A 15,930-nucleotide genomic window follows, 5' to 3' on the forward strand; every position below is an offset into this window, starting at 1 on the left:
CTGCGATCTTAGCAAAGTTAACACTGTCCTAATAATGAATAATTTGTAGCATTTCTTCCAACTTTGTTTATCTCATACCACAGATCTGAAGTAAAAGACATTTGCCCAGAAATGTGTCATGACATGCCATGAGACACTATCCTTTAATTCTAAATTTCAATTTCCCTTAGACAATAAAAAACATTTTAATTTTTGTAATACTAAACAACCTGCCCACTGAACACTGCAAGAATACCACTTCTCTGACATTCCAGGACTGCTGAAGTTAAACACTGCAGGTGTCTTTACATGTCGGGGGGGGGGCAGGGGGAAGCCAGACACAATATTTAAATACCATTTAAAAAAAATGTTCAGAATAAAGCTACAAACTTTAGCTCCAAATTAAGGATTCCAACATATGGTCCCACCCTCCAGGCTTTAGTTGAAAACAAGCTTCTCTTAGTTTATTTTTGTTCTGCCAAAAAGCACTACTGAGAAGCATTTTGTGTACCTGAACAAGATGGTAGAGAGAGATGTCAGGTGGCAAAATTCCATGAGAAGTACACGGGGGAAAGAGAGCAGCTTTGAGTTTGGGGTAAGGAGTCAAGGCCATTTTTAAGAGCTGTGGATCAACTTTCTTTAGAGGTTTTTCCGTATCTTCATTCTGAAACACCTACATTGCAAGGAAGCAAAATTACTTCATTAGGAAGAAGAAAGTGCATTAAGATAATAATAAAACAATCTCTGAATGCGCCAAACAAACTACCTCGTGGGAATTTGGCATACAGTGACAACACAGAAAGTATAATTTTTTCCTGTAATATCCTTTTAAGTTATGTTAGACATATCTTCAACACTACTTGATGTTTTAGGTTATTGTGCTATGTATCAAAAAGCTATCTGTATTAATAAATTCTGTTCCAACATGTGGTTCACCGAACATTTTTCTTTTAAAAGTACAATCGTTCATAATGTGCTTTTTGATCTCTATAGCACAATGCAACTGGTTAACAGAATGTAACCAGTAAGCCGAAGTTTTTGATACGTGTCCAGATTTTCAGCCGTTAAAAATAAAAATATGGAAGCTGAATAACACCTGTACAGATCCAAGCAGAAAAGCAGGCCAGTTAGCCATTGCTTCATTTACTTAAAAACTACAAATGACTACAAAAGGGGATAGCTGTCTAACAAATACAGGCACACCATTTTAAAAGTTTATTGAACATATTTTTCCAAACTAAAAGTATTTGAGGAACACAAGTGCCTATAAACACTTCCAGCTGCAACTGTTATGAAGGAGTTAAATACTCAAACTCACAGCCACTGTGCCTTGCATTTTCTAAATCATGTAACCTCGAACCGCTATAACACTGAAACACGGAACACCAAAACCAGATTTTTATATGAGAAGAAATTATATGGTGGCATTAGCATATTTATTTTTATTTTGAGTTTTCAACACCATGTGAGAACTTCACCAAAAGCTTATCAACTATTTGTTGCACACAGTACCTGATCAATACCTCCAGGTGCATACATTGTAGTAGCAAGTGCTAATAGTGTACGTCCTTCCAGTAGCATGCTACTCACACTGGCTTGATTACTAGGAATCAAGATCTGAGCATTTGCTAGACTAGCCTGAAAAATCATCTTTGGATCTTCAAAGAAAAAAAGTGAGATTTAATTTCATGCAAAAACAATATTAAATCATTAAATCATGCATTAAAACTGTTCTACGACTATGAAAAATGAATTTTCTATTTTTCGTTAATAGTAATTCTTCTCAATTTACTGATAAATACAGATAAGCTGTTCTAAATTTTACCAAGCTTTCCCCAATTTCAAACCACAATTTTACCTACACAGATTGATTTGGATTGAGTGCTACAGTTTAGCACTGTGTTGCTTCAATTCTTTATTGTACACTGGTCACACTTTCTGAAAAAGCTTCATTTGGGCTTATTGTTATTATTTGTTAATGTGTGACTGTACAAAAGACAAAATGTTTTTTAAAAAAGTGAAATGAGTTAAGGGCACAAATTCTACTGATTTTCAATGACAGTAACAAAAAAACCCCAAACACATAATCCAAGGGGCAGAGAAGTCAAAATGCACCACAAGAACTAGAGGAAGCTTGAATTTTAATAGCATATGCATTTCATTATGAATTCTTTTGTTCAACCTGTTGGGAACATAATCAAATTGGAGGTAATGATGATCATACACAAAATAATTCTCACATATTTACAGCCTCCAAATCTTTATGTACAGTTTAAGAAGGAATTATAATCCACATTTTAGAGACAAGGAACTGATGTACATGTAAATGATTTGCCACAGTCAAAAAACAGTTTGCAACAGAGCACAGAATTAAATCCAGCTGTGCCAAATACTCAGCTAGCAGAATAAACATCGGACCACCTCCTGAGCGAGGCCAGACTCCTACCTCGTGGATTACTGGCAACCCCTCGACACTGCACAAGGAATTCAAACCACGGATGTGCTTCATGCAATTCCTTGTTATCCAAAATAGGGCAATTTGAAGGAGTTAAACTGGAAATAAGACAAGTAGTAGCACAGTGAAAATACAGTATTTGTAACCATCCTCTGCCCCAAAATAACACTGCATTAAAAATTAAGAGCATCTGACTTGGTGTTACAGTGACTTATTTCATCCATTCTTATGAAAGAGTCAAATCACATCACCCTTCTCTACAAGATGTACAGCTTTAGCTTGGTATAGCATCTCTGACAGTTCTTTTCTTTAAGATTATGTTTCTGTGCTTGCTTGCTTCTGAAAATCAAAGTAATAGTTTCCAGACCTGACAAGCCCAAACACTTTCCAAAGAAAGGACTTGACTCACAAATACCACTCTGCATAGTCTAAATATGTTATGCAAACTAAAATTGATTATACAAACAAACAAAAAAAGATTTGTTGGGCTTTTTCTGGTCCACTTTTACCTTCTTAATAATTACACTGTTAGACTGGAGTTACAGCTAAGAAATTTTAACTGCGAAGTATTCATTAAGTGGAAAGTATTCATATAGTTCCAATACCTAATATTGCTTTCTCCTTCAAATCCCAACTAATCCTAATTTAGATGGAACCAGCAATTTCTTTATTTGTGAACGTATCAAGAATGAACTCATACTTGTGCTCAAGTGAGAGAGTTTCTGAAGAACAAGTTGTTTTACTTCATTTAAGATTGTACTGATTATAACATTATACTAATTACAACTATAATTGTTTCCTTTGATGACTGACACACAAATTAATATTGACAAGACAATCTGAATCAAGCTTCAAAACACGGCATGAAACCTAAAGCACTGCCCCACAGTTTCTCATTAAATGACACTGTTGTGACCCAAGCAGTCTTTCTCGCCAAACAGGAAGGGCTGAGGAAAACTCTTACTGCCAACTATTAAAATTCTGTTTCATTATTTAAATCTGCATGAGATTTGAGGTATGAAAAGCATCCATACCTGTAATAGTCTAAGTAAGTGTATAACAGATGCTGCAAATTATGTTCTAAACAGTGAAGGACAAAACGAGCATGGAAGTCCAAACCACTTGCAGCATTGCATTTTGGAACAGGGTGAGGATTTTGCAGCACTCCCCCAAGGTGAGACAGTCTTTGGAGCAGAAGTTCAAAATCTTCCAACTCAGAACAGACAAAAATTCCATTTCTATCAGAAAAGAGGAAGAACATACACGCTGATTAGACAGTCATCTCTCTAACAAGTTCTGAAGGGTGTTTTCAGTTTAAAATTACGAATCAGACCTTTCCTCCTTGGGGAATACTTCACTACTGAGGCAAACACAACGTGCCAAAATATGTTTGATGGTGCTCAAACAGTATTGTAGTTACTACAGCTCACTGCAGAGAACGAGGTGTGAGGAGTGAAATGCTATGTGTTTAGAATTTTCTCCCTTGCATTAAAATGGGCATCAGGAATACCACCACTATGAAAGATCAAAGGGCTGATAGAGGATTTCTATTGCTCTCATGTTTCTTACTGTTTTCAGATAATGGAAAGTGCAAGTACAAGACTAAAATTGAATTTATTAATGGATTTATGCCATTTCAAAAAAGAGCACTAAATACAATATAAAAATTAATACCTATCAAAGATTTTATTAACATGTACTTCTATAACTATCTGATTTAGGCTTCACATAAGAGAGAAAGTTAGTATAATGCATTAAGGGCACATACCTAGCCAGCTTGTTTAATATATCATTTCTCATATAGCTACTACATAACATGTTCCGGTCAATAATGTCTGGAGTAAGAGGGGGCCAGTTAGCTTGTCCGCACGAAGTCTGGTTGGGCTCAGATTCTTCAATCCATGAAGAAATACTAAGCCAATCATGCTGGGCTGTCAAGTGCATCCAAAGAACCTCAGGATTACATCTCTTGAGTTCTGTGTTTCAAAAAGACAAACTGATGAAACTGGCACAAACACACACTACTTGGGGAAATACGGACGTTTCTTTATACGTGTACATATTTTTAATGAACGGTTGCAAATATGATGCTGAGATTAAGTATACTGTCACAGCTTGTTAGAGCTTTATGTTGGAAAAGCTAAATGTAATACTACAGTGTCATAAGCTTTACCGAACGTAGCAGAGTATGACATTTACCACAAGTGGCCATACATTAGACAAGCCCTTTCAGCTAGTTCCAAATTTTCCTCTACAGGAAAAACACAGATCCCTGCCAGAATGCAACAGGATGAAAACACATTGTTTACTCATTTTCACTGACAAAAAATAAGTGACCTACTGTGGTAGCGCACAACTTTAGTTATATCAGTGCCACTCTTACACAATTGCAATATACTATGTCAAAGACAGATTTTTAATTCACCATTTCTTTTAAGTCCTTAGTACCAGAATACTTGCCTTGGCGTGGTTTTCTGGGAAGAAGAATCATTTCCTGAATAAGCTCATCCCACCACTGAGCCCAGTTAAACATCACTCTGACTCTCCTATTGTGAACCTGATGTCTATCACAATTCAACAATGAGTCTAGAACAGCTGTATGTCTGGAAAAGTCTTGTTCCTTTCTCCAGTTCTTGAAACTGCAAGGAAGTATTGCATTAGGATGTTTTCTAGTACTCTGTTAAAAAACAGTCCACAATCTAACAAAGAGAAGATGATGAAAGGGTCAACAGATTTTGCTAGTCCATTTTGAAGAGAGTTCTGGAAGTGGTAGAGGGACTTACTTCAGCTAAAAGTTTGAGAGTGCATATGAGAGCAATGAGCAAAGCATTACCTCATTTTCCAAAACTGACACAGCAAATGGTAAGTATCGTAATGTTTTTACAATTATTTAACTGTAAAATTATTTTTCTAGGTTACTTTAGTTTGCTATATTATGGATATCGTATATCAAAAATAGAGCAAACATTCCATCTGAACATGTTTCATTTGATTAATAATTCTAATAATATCATTTGTTATTAAAAATACTTCATTTATGGTGATGATGACATGAACAGAAGACCTCTGTTACACTGATGACAGTACCTCATGACTTAGCCTAGAAAGAACACGACAGCAATTGTTACATTAATGAGAAAAGTAATCAGTTCCCACACTGACCCTTGTTTCTGCAAATGAAGACCAGCGTGAAATTAATGAAATTATAGAAGACTGTATTTGTTAGTGCAGTAAATCATATGGAATGTAGAAACCAGCATATTTTAAATCCTATTAACGTTATTAATTAATAATTAAAACTGATAACCCACATTACCTGGAAAGAGATTGAATCTCTCTATTTTCTTGGAAGGATTCCGAGTAAGAGCTTTCAACCTGATGCACAAAGTCTATCATTTTCTTCTCCTTTTCAGAAAAATAATTTTCTTCTCGTAAAACTTTCACCTTTAATTCAAATTAAAGTATTACCTCCAATTACAATTTTTATCTACTTGTAATATATTAAAGTTGTAAATGATCCTGTAAATGTAAAGAATTAACCAACTGTAGGAAAAAACACTGGAAGCATTGAGGTCAATACACTTAAATTACAAGAGGGCCAGGACTTCATACTGTGTGCGAGCAGATGATAACTAGATCAGAGCCAGAACAAAGAAATGACATTTTAACCCCTTTTTAGTTTAACTGCAAATACAAAGGAACATCATTGGCATGTCAATGACATGTTTCAGCAACTACATTGCAAGGATGCAGGGAGAAAACCTGTTTGTTCCCATTCTGAAAGTGCGTTCAATACAATGCTTGCTCTCAGCATAAATACACATCAGACTTCAGACCTGAGAACATCAGCCAGACAAAAAAAGCCTTTTCTACACTTACCAACAAATCTCGTACATGCTTATCAACTGTGTAGAAACATATCTTACGCAATTCCTTCTTCACATCAAAGCCCTAACAAAAAAGAAGATACTCATTGTATGCAAACTGTACAAATGCAGCTGTACATTGATAGAATAAATGCACCTTTCTTTCCAAAGCACACAGCCTTTTACAATCACACTTGTGATACTCGCTTCACCAGTTACTAAAGATGTCGTAACAACCCAGCGATCTGCGTGATGTCTCCAGCATGTCTGGATATAAATTGTGTACCCTTTAACACCTGACTTGCCAGAATCACCTTTACACTTTGCTGATCATGACATCAGTCAATACACATTCATAAATAGGTTCCCTCAGCATTCTGAAGGCATTAGTGATCAAAGCAGTTCTTTAAAACAAGTTAATTTTCATTGTAATACATGTAATGTGGTAGAATCAATACATCTTTAAGACACCTAAATGCTCCCCATACTCTTAGCATTCATTTATTTCGTTAGTCGTAAAGAAGTGTTAAGAACTATCAGCATGCTTACTGAACACTTCTCACCATATTTCTTAAAAGTTCTGAGGCCTCTCTGGTATTGTCCTTCAGAAGACGGTCATAGACCAGATTCAAACCTGTCTGAATAAATTCTTGAAGACTTTGAGCAGGATGCTGATGCCTTCGGAAGAAGGTCTGGGCCTCTGGCATTTTGTTGCTTAAGATGGCCTCAGCAATGACTTCCTAAAAGGGGGAAAAAAATGGAACAAACTGATCTCATTGGTCCTCAGTGTTACTCTCTTTATAATTCCCATATTGATTTTTTTTCCCCAATAGCTTAAAGACATTTCCATATTAATAATTTCCTTAAATATATTTAATAAGAATAGTAAAAAATGGATTACTCATTTTTACCTCTGGTGTCAGTTTTTCCCACGTGTGGCTTTCTTCTAATGCAGGTAGGTCTTCATCAAGATCACTTCCTGTGTGTACCGTATTTATTTGTGGTCGAGGATATTTTCTCAGAAATTTTCGAAGTTTAATAATGTAATCGGTTAAAATATCTGCACCCTTCTGCAGGAATTCATCAGGTTCTGTCAAGAGCATCCAAGATATCAGTTAAACAGAAATGAACAATACAGCATTTTTAATGCTTAGCAACGTTGAATGCATTCTCCTGACTAATAAACAGAACACACCTCAGACAAAAGAGCACATCAGCTCTGTATTGCAATTTGACCTGTACAGGTACTGATTGTGTCCACCACTATCAGCATACTGTCAGGATACAGTCACAATCCTACCAGTGCTCCAGGGAGGTCCCCCTGTCCTCACTGATGTGTTTGCCCCTTCAGGGACAAGTAAATGAGAACTGAAATTTTTTATTAATCCAACGAATTATTAGTCAGATAAGTCCCATTTAAAACGCAGGGACTTTTAAACATAAAGTAAGAAACATGTAGTAAGAAATAAAGACTACTAAAAATCATGTAGAAAAAAATGATTAAGAGTAACAGTTAATGGTCTGCACCTTTTAGTATCAGAAGAAACCAGGTCTGCTTTAACATGAATAGCCTGTTGGTCCACAGACTAAAAAGTGTCACTGAGACAACAATTCAGAGCCAAGCAGCAGGACAGCACACTGTATGTTGGGACATGTCACCCTACTCTCCACCGTTTTCTCTAGCAAAACAAAATTGTCCTCTGGAATTCTGTCATTTTAATACTTCCCTAGTATACCAGCTGTTACTCTATCCTTGTACCTTTTAGGCTGTAGTTCGAAGAGCAACATTTCAGCAACTGTGCCAGCGTCAGCAGTCGTGCACTGCCACATCCCATTTGCAACCCCCATCAGACACTGCTGCTTGCTTTTGTGCCACCCCTCAGGTTATACTGGGATGTGTGACTATGTTGCCACGTGGTATATCAGACTGGGAAGTGCTCCAGATAAAAAATAACCTGGTAGGCTATTTTTTCAGCTGTATCAGTTTCTTAAACTAGTCTATTCCATTCCACAGCCACATAAAAATTTGTGCCAGAATATTTCAAGTGGCAGCACTGAGAAAAGAACGAGCAACTGAGGGCTAAACTCAAGCCATTTAACTGCACCATCAAGTATCCAGCAATAGCCTGAAAGTCCCATTCCGCCATTCTTACGCATCCCAAAACAATCCTGTTGACAGTATCCTGTCTGATCTGAGAGCCTGATGATAGTTGTTTGGGCTAACACAGATACTGTATTCAGATTAATTTCTCCTGTTTCCCCTTAAATAACATCTTTCGTTCACTTAACTCTAGCACTTTTTTTTTTGTTAATTCTAGGCAAATTTAAGCTTTTAATTAAAAAAATTAGTTGTTCTTACTTACCTAAACAATGACACATTACATTACTACATATGATTCAAAATGAGTAGTCTTACCCTCTGTGTGCACAAAAATTTCTTCAAGTTGCTTGCTAAGGAAAGTCAACGTGAGGTTTAGCAGCTGCTCAGAAAAGTGTTTACTGTGAGGCTCCATATCATTTTCTTTGATCGCTGAGCAAAGCAAGTTTAAAGCTGGCCTCAGCTCTTCCAAATCTGCAATATTTACATAAAAAGTTAAAACATCTGCATTCTACCATATGACTGATCACATAAATTTAAAATTTAAGTTAAAAGTCATAAAGGTATGCTACAAAAATCTTCTAAAATGTGTCAAACAATATATGTAACATGCTTTGCCTTCACATCAAAATGCTTATAATACGTATGCCAATATCAGAACACAACAAAAAACCCCACACATTATGCACCATTTCTCTCTTATTTTCCAGAAGTAGAGAAGTTGCAATATAGAATCATCCAAACATACAAGAGCACAGGCAATTAAATCTGTTTTTACAAACACATAGTCATAAACAGAAAGGCTGTTTTAATTTAATTTAATTTAATTTAATGTCAACCGCCGCGTAGCTGAAAGTGTTTCACTTACTTTTCAGGTAAGACTGGGATGCGCCATCAGTAGACTGTTCAGGTCCAGAGCAGGGTGCAGACAGATTGAAAAGACTTTCTTTGCTTTTTAAAAATAAGTCTACTGTGTCTAGTTGACGATTTTCCAAACCTGCCTAGACAAACGTGCAGTAGAACAATTATGCACGTATTCTAAAAATATATATTATATGCTTACTGCTAGTATTTTTACTTCATACTCAGTGACAAAGTATACATGCAGAAAAAAAGAAATTTAAACTATGTGTGCAACACCTGTAGCCTGAAATAACAAGGTGACCTGTTCAGTAACTGCCATGCTCCTTTAATAGGCTTTGCAGAAACCCTGCCCCGTATCTTCAGAGACAAAATGTTAATCCAGCAATTACAGAGTTTGATTTGGGATATAAGGTTAAGTACTGTGAGAATCAGGACTTTGAATAAGCTTACAGCAACTGAACATTGCTGTGACCCTCCCCCCACCGACTCACTTTCCATCACACCCTTCAAATAAAACCAAAAGAACCCTACCAAACATCTTCATCTAAGCTCCCTCCCTCCAACCACAACTGAAAACATAGACTGACAGTGCACTGAATGATGGTGTGGACAGACCGTTACAGAGTCCCAGACTTCTGGAACAGTATTTTTTTTAAACAAGGATCTCCATCATCTAAAGGTAGAACTAGAGCACTGGAAAACTGCAAACACAAAAGGAGATTTGTTTTGTGGTCTGGTACATTAAAAATATTTTATCACCTATTGTTATGGGATACCAAGCAACATTTGGTAGCTTTAAGTTCTCCTCTTGGCTTTACAAGAACGGTATGATAAAAACAAAAATCTAGTTCCAAGCATTTATTTTAATATTTGACATTTTGCAAGAGGACAAAAACTGCTGCAGAAATTGTTAAAAATGCTTTTGGGTCCAATTAAGAGGGATTTTTGAGCACTGCTTAGTTTAAAAATGTTACTATTTTTTTTTAATGTGTGTTAACTCTGTTGCTATATTTCTTCTTTTTAGTTACTCATCTGGGTTACTTGTGGTTTTTATTGTTTATTTAATAACTAAACCACTACTTTTTGCCCCTAGGTTACCGAGGCATACTTTTAATTGTGTCTAAAAACACCATTAACATCGCTAAACTGCATTCATTACTTTAAAGAAGTATTTTCGTTATCTGTAAGACATGAAACAGGTTTCTTTACCTCCAGCGCATGTATTGGAATTGAACATCGTTCCCATCCATTGAGATGACAAACAGAATCTACAACTCCAGCGCTGCCATAGATCATCAATCTATTCAAAAACTCTTCTTGAGTTAAACCAAACAGAACTAAGGAGAGACCATGCTCTAAATAAAAGAATCAAACCATAATTAAAAATATATAAGCAAGTTGCTACACAGCAACATTTCTGTCTACTGCCTCTCTTCCAAAACAATAACGCAAAGCTGCAGTGGCTCCATTTGGATTTCACCTCAGCAAGAATGCATTAGAAATTACCCAACAGCAGCCAGGCAGGCAGGAAAGAAGAGCACTAAAAAAAAAAAAAAAAAAAAAAAAAAGGTTTTATCAGAAGGTTGCATCAGAACAATTACATAAAAAAACCCCTCACCTGTCAGAAGTAGACATAATGGCACCTCTTCACTGCAATCCACATAAACACTATTTTTGCCAAAGTGGTAATACGTCACATCTTGCGACTCAAAATCCCAGAGAGCAAGAGTCAATCCTTTGTCATGTGTTAATACTACAAACACGGCTTTAACTCCAGTTACCAATTTACACTGCAGTTTCACCACTTCTTGTGGTGCTTCTATGGGGATTTGTTTCCATTGCTGTCTTGCATCGCTGAGGTTTGCACCATTGCTTTGTAATGGTTTGGAAGGGGTCCACACAACAGCCCGTGGAACAAAAGCCACCATCTTCTCAGAATTTTCATAGATTTCAGGATCATGATCTTCAAGATGGGTAAAAAACTGATACCAAGGTAAATTCAAGTCATTCACCAAATCTGGAGAACCTGGTCGTCTTCTCCTTACAATATCACATAGTGAGGATAAGTGTGCCTTCCAGGACCTGGGGTGAAGAAAGAAGTTACCTATAATACCAGGTATTACTCCAAGAACAATGCAGATAAATAAATTTTTGAAGTTTCCTCAGTTAAATAATATGCATTTTAAGCTTATAGATTCCATTCAGCATCTTGCATTTTAACCTTAACATGTCCTGTTTATTTCTATTTCAATACTGTTTGCAGCCAAGTTGAATGATCACAGCTGCATTAGCTGACGTCCATGAAGCTGAGCATTTTTAATAGAAAATTCTCCTTCCCTCACAGAAAATGCCCCATCAATTAAAAAAAAAGTAGAATGAAATTAATTCCAGAATTATTTATTACATTTACATCAAGTTATAATTAACATATTTTATTAGTATTAACACCTCTAATACTAAGGGTCACAACACAGTTAAAATGTTTTACATGAACACAAAATATTTTGGAGTCCACGTGCAATCATCTGTGCTAAACATGCAACAAAAAGTAAAGTACTTGGAATACAAAAATCTGTTAATATTGGTTCAAACTAAAGGTAACACCCTAAACAATAATTACTATTTGGAAGCTGTTCGATGACATATGTAAAGTTGTCTTGGACCATTTCCTAACATCATCCTAACATTCAAAAGATTCAGAGCAGAACGAGCTGATTTTACTTGCCACAACTACAATTAAAAAAAAATCAGCAGTTTATTAATCCATGATCTAAAGGAGGCAAAAACCAGCCTGTTTTAGAAAGTATTTTCATCACGTACCTGTCTGTGCGGAAAGGCAATGACAAAAGCTCCATGCTATAGTCAGAACTAGCAAGGTCATCCTCGTCAAGTCCTTCAGGAGGCTTCACCGGAAGATTTTCAGAATCTCTCTTACAGAGCAAATGCCCAGGGAACTGTCTGTAAAGAAATAAATATTAAATTTCGCCTCCCTCAGATGATTTAAGTTTTTTTTTAACTTCATGTTTAACTCCTCCAGGAGCTATCAGCAAAGCAGTTTCCTCTCAGATTAATAGCATTCACAAAAATGTATCCAGGTAAGCCATTAAAACCTAATGCTATTTCCTTTGAGGTGGACAACACCTCTAAATTACAACCTAGTCTTAATTTATCAAGCAAAATCAGTAAAGCTGTATCACAATAGTTTAACAATCCCATACCCTACAGTATTTCTAAAAGGTGCTACCAACCACCACTGACACTAATTGACAGCACGTATCCTAATCTTCCTAGAAAAAATATAAAGTCCAATACAAAGTTTTTCTATTTGTTAAAGTGACAGAGCATAAATTGGAGCAAATAATAATGGGCAATCTTTAAACAAGTATGAAATTTCCAGTCTACCACAGAGCCGGAACTCAAAATAAAAAGCTGACAGCACCTCAACTGTTACAGGACCAAGAGTAGGCACTTTTTAATGTTAGTTGTACTCACAACTTTAGGAATTCTACTGGAAATGTACCTGAAGTACATGTTTAGATCCACAGAGATGGCATAGTTGGAAGAACTGATGATCACAGCGACACTGAGATCACGCGACACTTTCACCGCAGTGAGTGGTGATGTGATGGTTGGACTCCTGTCCTCATCCGGCACGTGTCCCTGGCAGAGTGCTACGTTGACGTTTGCTAGATTTGCACCATCAAAAGAGTCAAATACATCTTCAAACAGCGTCAAAGAAAACACCAGGCCTCAGGCTGTCCAATAAACAAGAAATTATATAGAAGGGGAAGACGGTGAATTTCTGTTAACTTTGTGGCCCAAGCCAATCTTTGCACAACAAAACATTTAGAATTGCTTGTTTTACAAGAGCATTCTAAGCTCAGCTAGGATCAGAAGTGAATTGTGCTAGGTGCTGTACAAATACGCACCATCTCAAAAGAGTTAATTTATACTTAGAAATGAACTGGGACAAATACATATTGACAGTTACATAATTAGGAGGAAAAAGTAACCTGACTTTATTACTTTTTTTTATATACATATCAGAAAAAATTGACAAAGAATAGGTTAAAGTTGAACACCCTGTGAAACAATCTGACAGGTTTGAGCTCCTGTTCATTAGAACACAGAAGACAGCTATCTGGTTTCCATGCCTTCATTCCCTGCATATCTGTACATAATTTCTAAAGGATCTAATTAAGAAAGGCTAGTGACAGTAGACTTAAGCCTGTTATACACAGATCCATGTATCAGAACCGCTGAAAACCATTACTCCAGTGTGAAACAGATTTCCAGTGGCACGTTGAGAAACTACATTTGGTACATGACTATGGCATTTTTTACTACATTAACTAGCACTTTGCTACACAACCCCTTCATTGAAAGCATCTTCAAAACAGACACTTGAATTTTCATTCAAGAAATTTCTGCTTAACCCTGAGAGAAAAGAAAAATTACTTTGTTCTTCCAGATCATTTACACTGAGAGCTAGTCTCTGTTGCAAAGGATACAAATCCAGCCAGAACTATCTAACAGAAACAGGATCCCCCTGCAGAAGTTCGTATCTGTTATTCTTTCCAAAACTTGCGGAGGCAAATCAAGGGTAAAGCAGTCGCATGTTTCTAAGGGTGAGTCTTTTCCAGGAAAGGTAAGATGTACAACAATAAACTTATTGAGCAGAAGTATGCACTTGTTGTTTTCAAAAGACAGTATCCTCAAAGAGAAAATTGAAGACAGACCTGTAAATTTAAAGATATTTTAGGATTATAGCAATCTGGTACTTTTGATTTGTAAAGCTATCTCAAGAAAATTACAGCTCAAATTCATTGCCTCTGCTACCATCTTAATAAAAGTTGGGTGGGGGGGGGGGGGGGGGGGCTTGTTTTGTTTTAAATCTCACTTTCTATGTCAGGAACACTATTTTTAGAACAGTTTCCTAAAACAGTGCAGACTTTTTAAGTGGACAATACTATGAAGAATACAAAAAATCATCACAAAATAATATTTCAGTCAGCGCTGAAAATAAAAACTACAATCTTTGGAAATAAAAATACTTTTAGCAAGGGAGACTGTTTAAGAACATCTAAAATATCAAAGGTCTAGGTCCTGCAAAGACTGTGCATTCTAATTGTACACTATATTTGCTAAGCATAGAATAGAAGGTTAAACATATAATTAGTCCTTGTAGGATTAGCGAGGAGCCCTATCTCCGTTTTCTTCCCATCAGTTCCAGTATTAAAGGGAAAATTTGAGATAGCAGGGTTGCATGAATACATTTTATTAAAGTTTATTTTTAACTTCGTATCATCCAAACACCTCACCCTACAAGAGTTTAATTCCCTCTAACAATGTCATCTTTGAATACAGAAACATCTCTCTTATTTTTCAAGTTCATTAATGCTGCTACTGATCACTTTAAATCGGTGTGGAAGTATTTGACAGTTCCCTAGTGTTCAGTCCTACTGCCTCAATTTGTTTCACCAGCTGAAGCAGAATTAGACCTTTAATAATTTCAAATATGGAATGCACATTGAAATTTACTCACTAATGTTTTTAACTTCAAGCAGCTTTTTAAGTGTCTCTTCCTTACAACCGTGCAGGGAAATTGGGTTGTATTTTCCATCTTCTATAGTGAATTCATAGACAAACAGTTCATGACTTTTACTAAGAGCCAGTATTTTTATCTTGTCTGCTTGTAGATCATCATCTTCTGTATTCTCCCACATGAAGCTGAAGATACAACATTCAGTATGTTTATTGACCTTATTCTCTTTCCACATTTCATACATTGAACAGTTCTGGAAGTGTACTGATGATGGACAGCATAATTCTAATCTTTTGCAGTAAAGATTCTGCTGCCCCGCCCCTCCCCAATACTAGAACATATTTCAACCCTAGCAGAGACTGCAATGCAAGACAGCACTTGAGGAATCCCTACTTCTCTTCCTCTCAAGAATACAGGGTTTTTCTATCCTTGTGTGTTTCCTTTAATCATCCATGACACATGCCATGTGAGCGATGCTCTGCTTCAGGACTTCTAGGAGGAAGAACACCAGCATTGCCAGCTAGGGAGAAGCAGAGCATATTGCCCGTTTCCATATGTTTTGTCTGCCCATTGCTTAGGCTGAGAAACGCTTCAGGTGCCTATCTCCACACCTGCTCTTGTGTGGAGAGGTGAGCAGGCAGAGGGGAAACAGCTAGAAGGCCGCTTAGGATGGTGTAGAGTGAAACACGAGAGTAGAGCACCGTAACAGTGTTGGTATTGCTTGACACTGCAGACGTTTAGAATTGCAATGTGACTGTGGTTTTGACTCAGCATTAAAAGCTACTAAAGCAAATTAAAAACATCTTGTGATCGCTGAATGTCACACACCAGAGCTTGCCCCTGACCAGCAGACAAGGAAGTCAAGCAGTCAGGGCACTATGAAATTTTAAGCCACCAACTCGACAAAACCAGATGAATTTTCTTTTATCTACTGCAATGAACACACCCACAACTAAACAAATAAGTAGATATAAACCAACGTCCCCGCCAGCAACGGGATTTTAAGTAGAGAGCACCCCATTTTATGGCAGGATTTGAAAGTCTCCCTCAGTCTCCTGCAGCTTTCAGGGCCTGCCCTTGTCTGTGCGGGACTGCTCCCTTTCGCGGAGCGCCCTCAGCCCCT

General features: G+C 36.8%; 2 protein-coding genes across 2 annotated transcripts in view; both read right to left on the minus strand.

The window, feature by feature from the left end:
- Positions 1–11,264, minus strand: part of SPG11 (spastic paraplegia 11 (autosomal recessive)) — a 30,471-nt gene extending 19,207 nt beyond the window's left edge. Inside the window, exons 1-14 of the mRNA XM_009321431.1 lie at positions 10,881–11,264; positions 10,472–10,617; positions 9,267–9,399; positions 8,717–8,872; positions 7,212–7,390; positions 6,864–7,040; positions 6,314–6,385; positions 5,751–5,878; positions 4,895–5,073; positions 4,203–4,410; positions 3,469–3,672; positions 2,426–2,532; positions 1,492–1,637; positions 491–652 (exon numbers count right to left, since the gene is read on the minus strand). Coding sequence (XP_009319706.1) covers positions 491–652; positions 1,492–1,637; positions 2,426–2,532; positions 3,469–3,672; positions 4,203–4,410; positions 4,895–5,073; positions 5,751–5,878; positions 6,314–6,385; positions 6,864–7,040; positions 7,212–7,390; positions 8,717–8,872; positions 9,267–9,399; positions 10,472–10,617; positions 10,881–11,190 — 2,307 coding nt within the window. The 5' untranslated portion in view covers positions 11,191–11,264. The remainder of the gene's footprint in view (positions 1–490; positions 653–1,491; positions 1,638–2,425; positions 2,533–3,468; positions 3,673–4,202; positions 4,411–4,894; positions 5,074–5,750; positions 5,879–6,313; positions 6,386–6,863; positions 7,041–7,211; positions 7,391–8,716; positions 8,873–9,266; positions 9,400–10,471; positions 10,618–10,880) is intronic.
- LOC103914796 (spatacsin-like) lies at positions 11,260–14,988 on the minus strand (the record flags this gene model as incomplete). Its single annotated transcript, XM_009321509.1, has 5 exons — positions 14,808–14,988; positions 13,774–14,001; positions 12,783–12,981; positions 12,083–12,220; positions 11,260–11,344 (listed from the first exon to the last, which is right to left on the minus strand). Coding segments are annotated over exons 1-5 (831 nt in total), but the record flags the coding sequence as incomplete, so codon positions are not given.
- Between the last annotated feature and the right edge of the window lie 942 nt (positions 14,989–15,930).

Source organism: Pygoscelis adeliae, unplaced genomic scaffold (genome assembly GCF_000699105.1).
Source record: "Pygoscelis adeliae isolate BGI_AS28 unplaced genomic scaffold, ASM69910v1 Scaffold13, whole genome shotgun sequence".
In the NCBI taxonomy this organism is placed as follows: Eukaryota; Metazoa; Chordata; class Aves; order Sphenisciformes; family Spheniscidae; genus Pygoscelis; species Pygoscelis adeliae.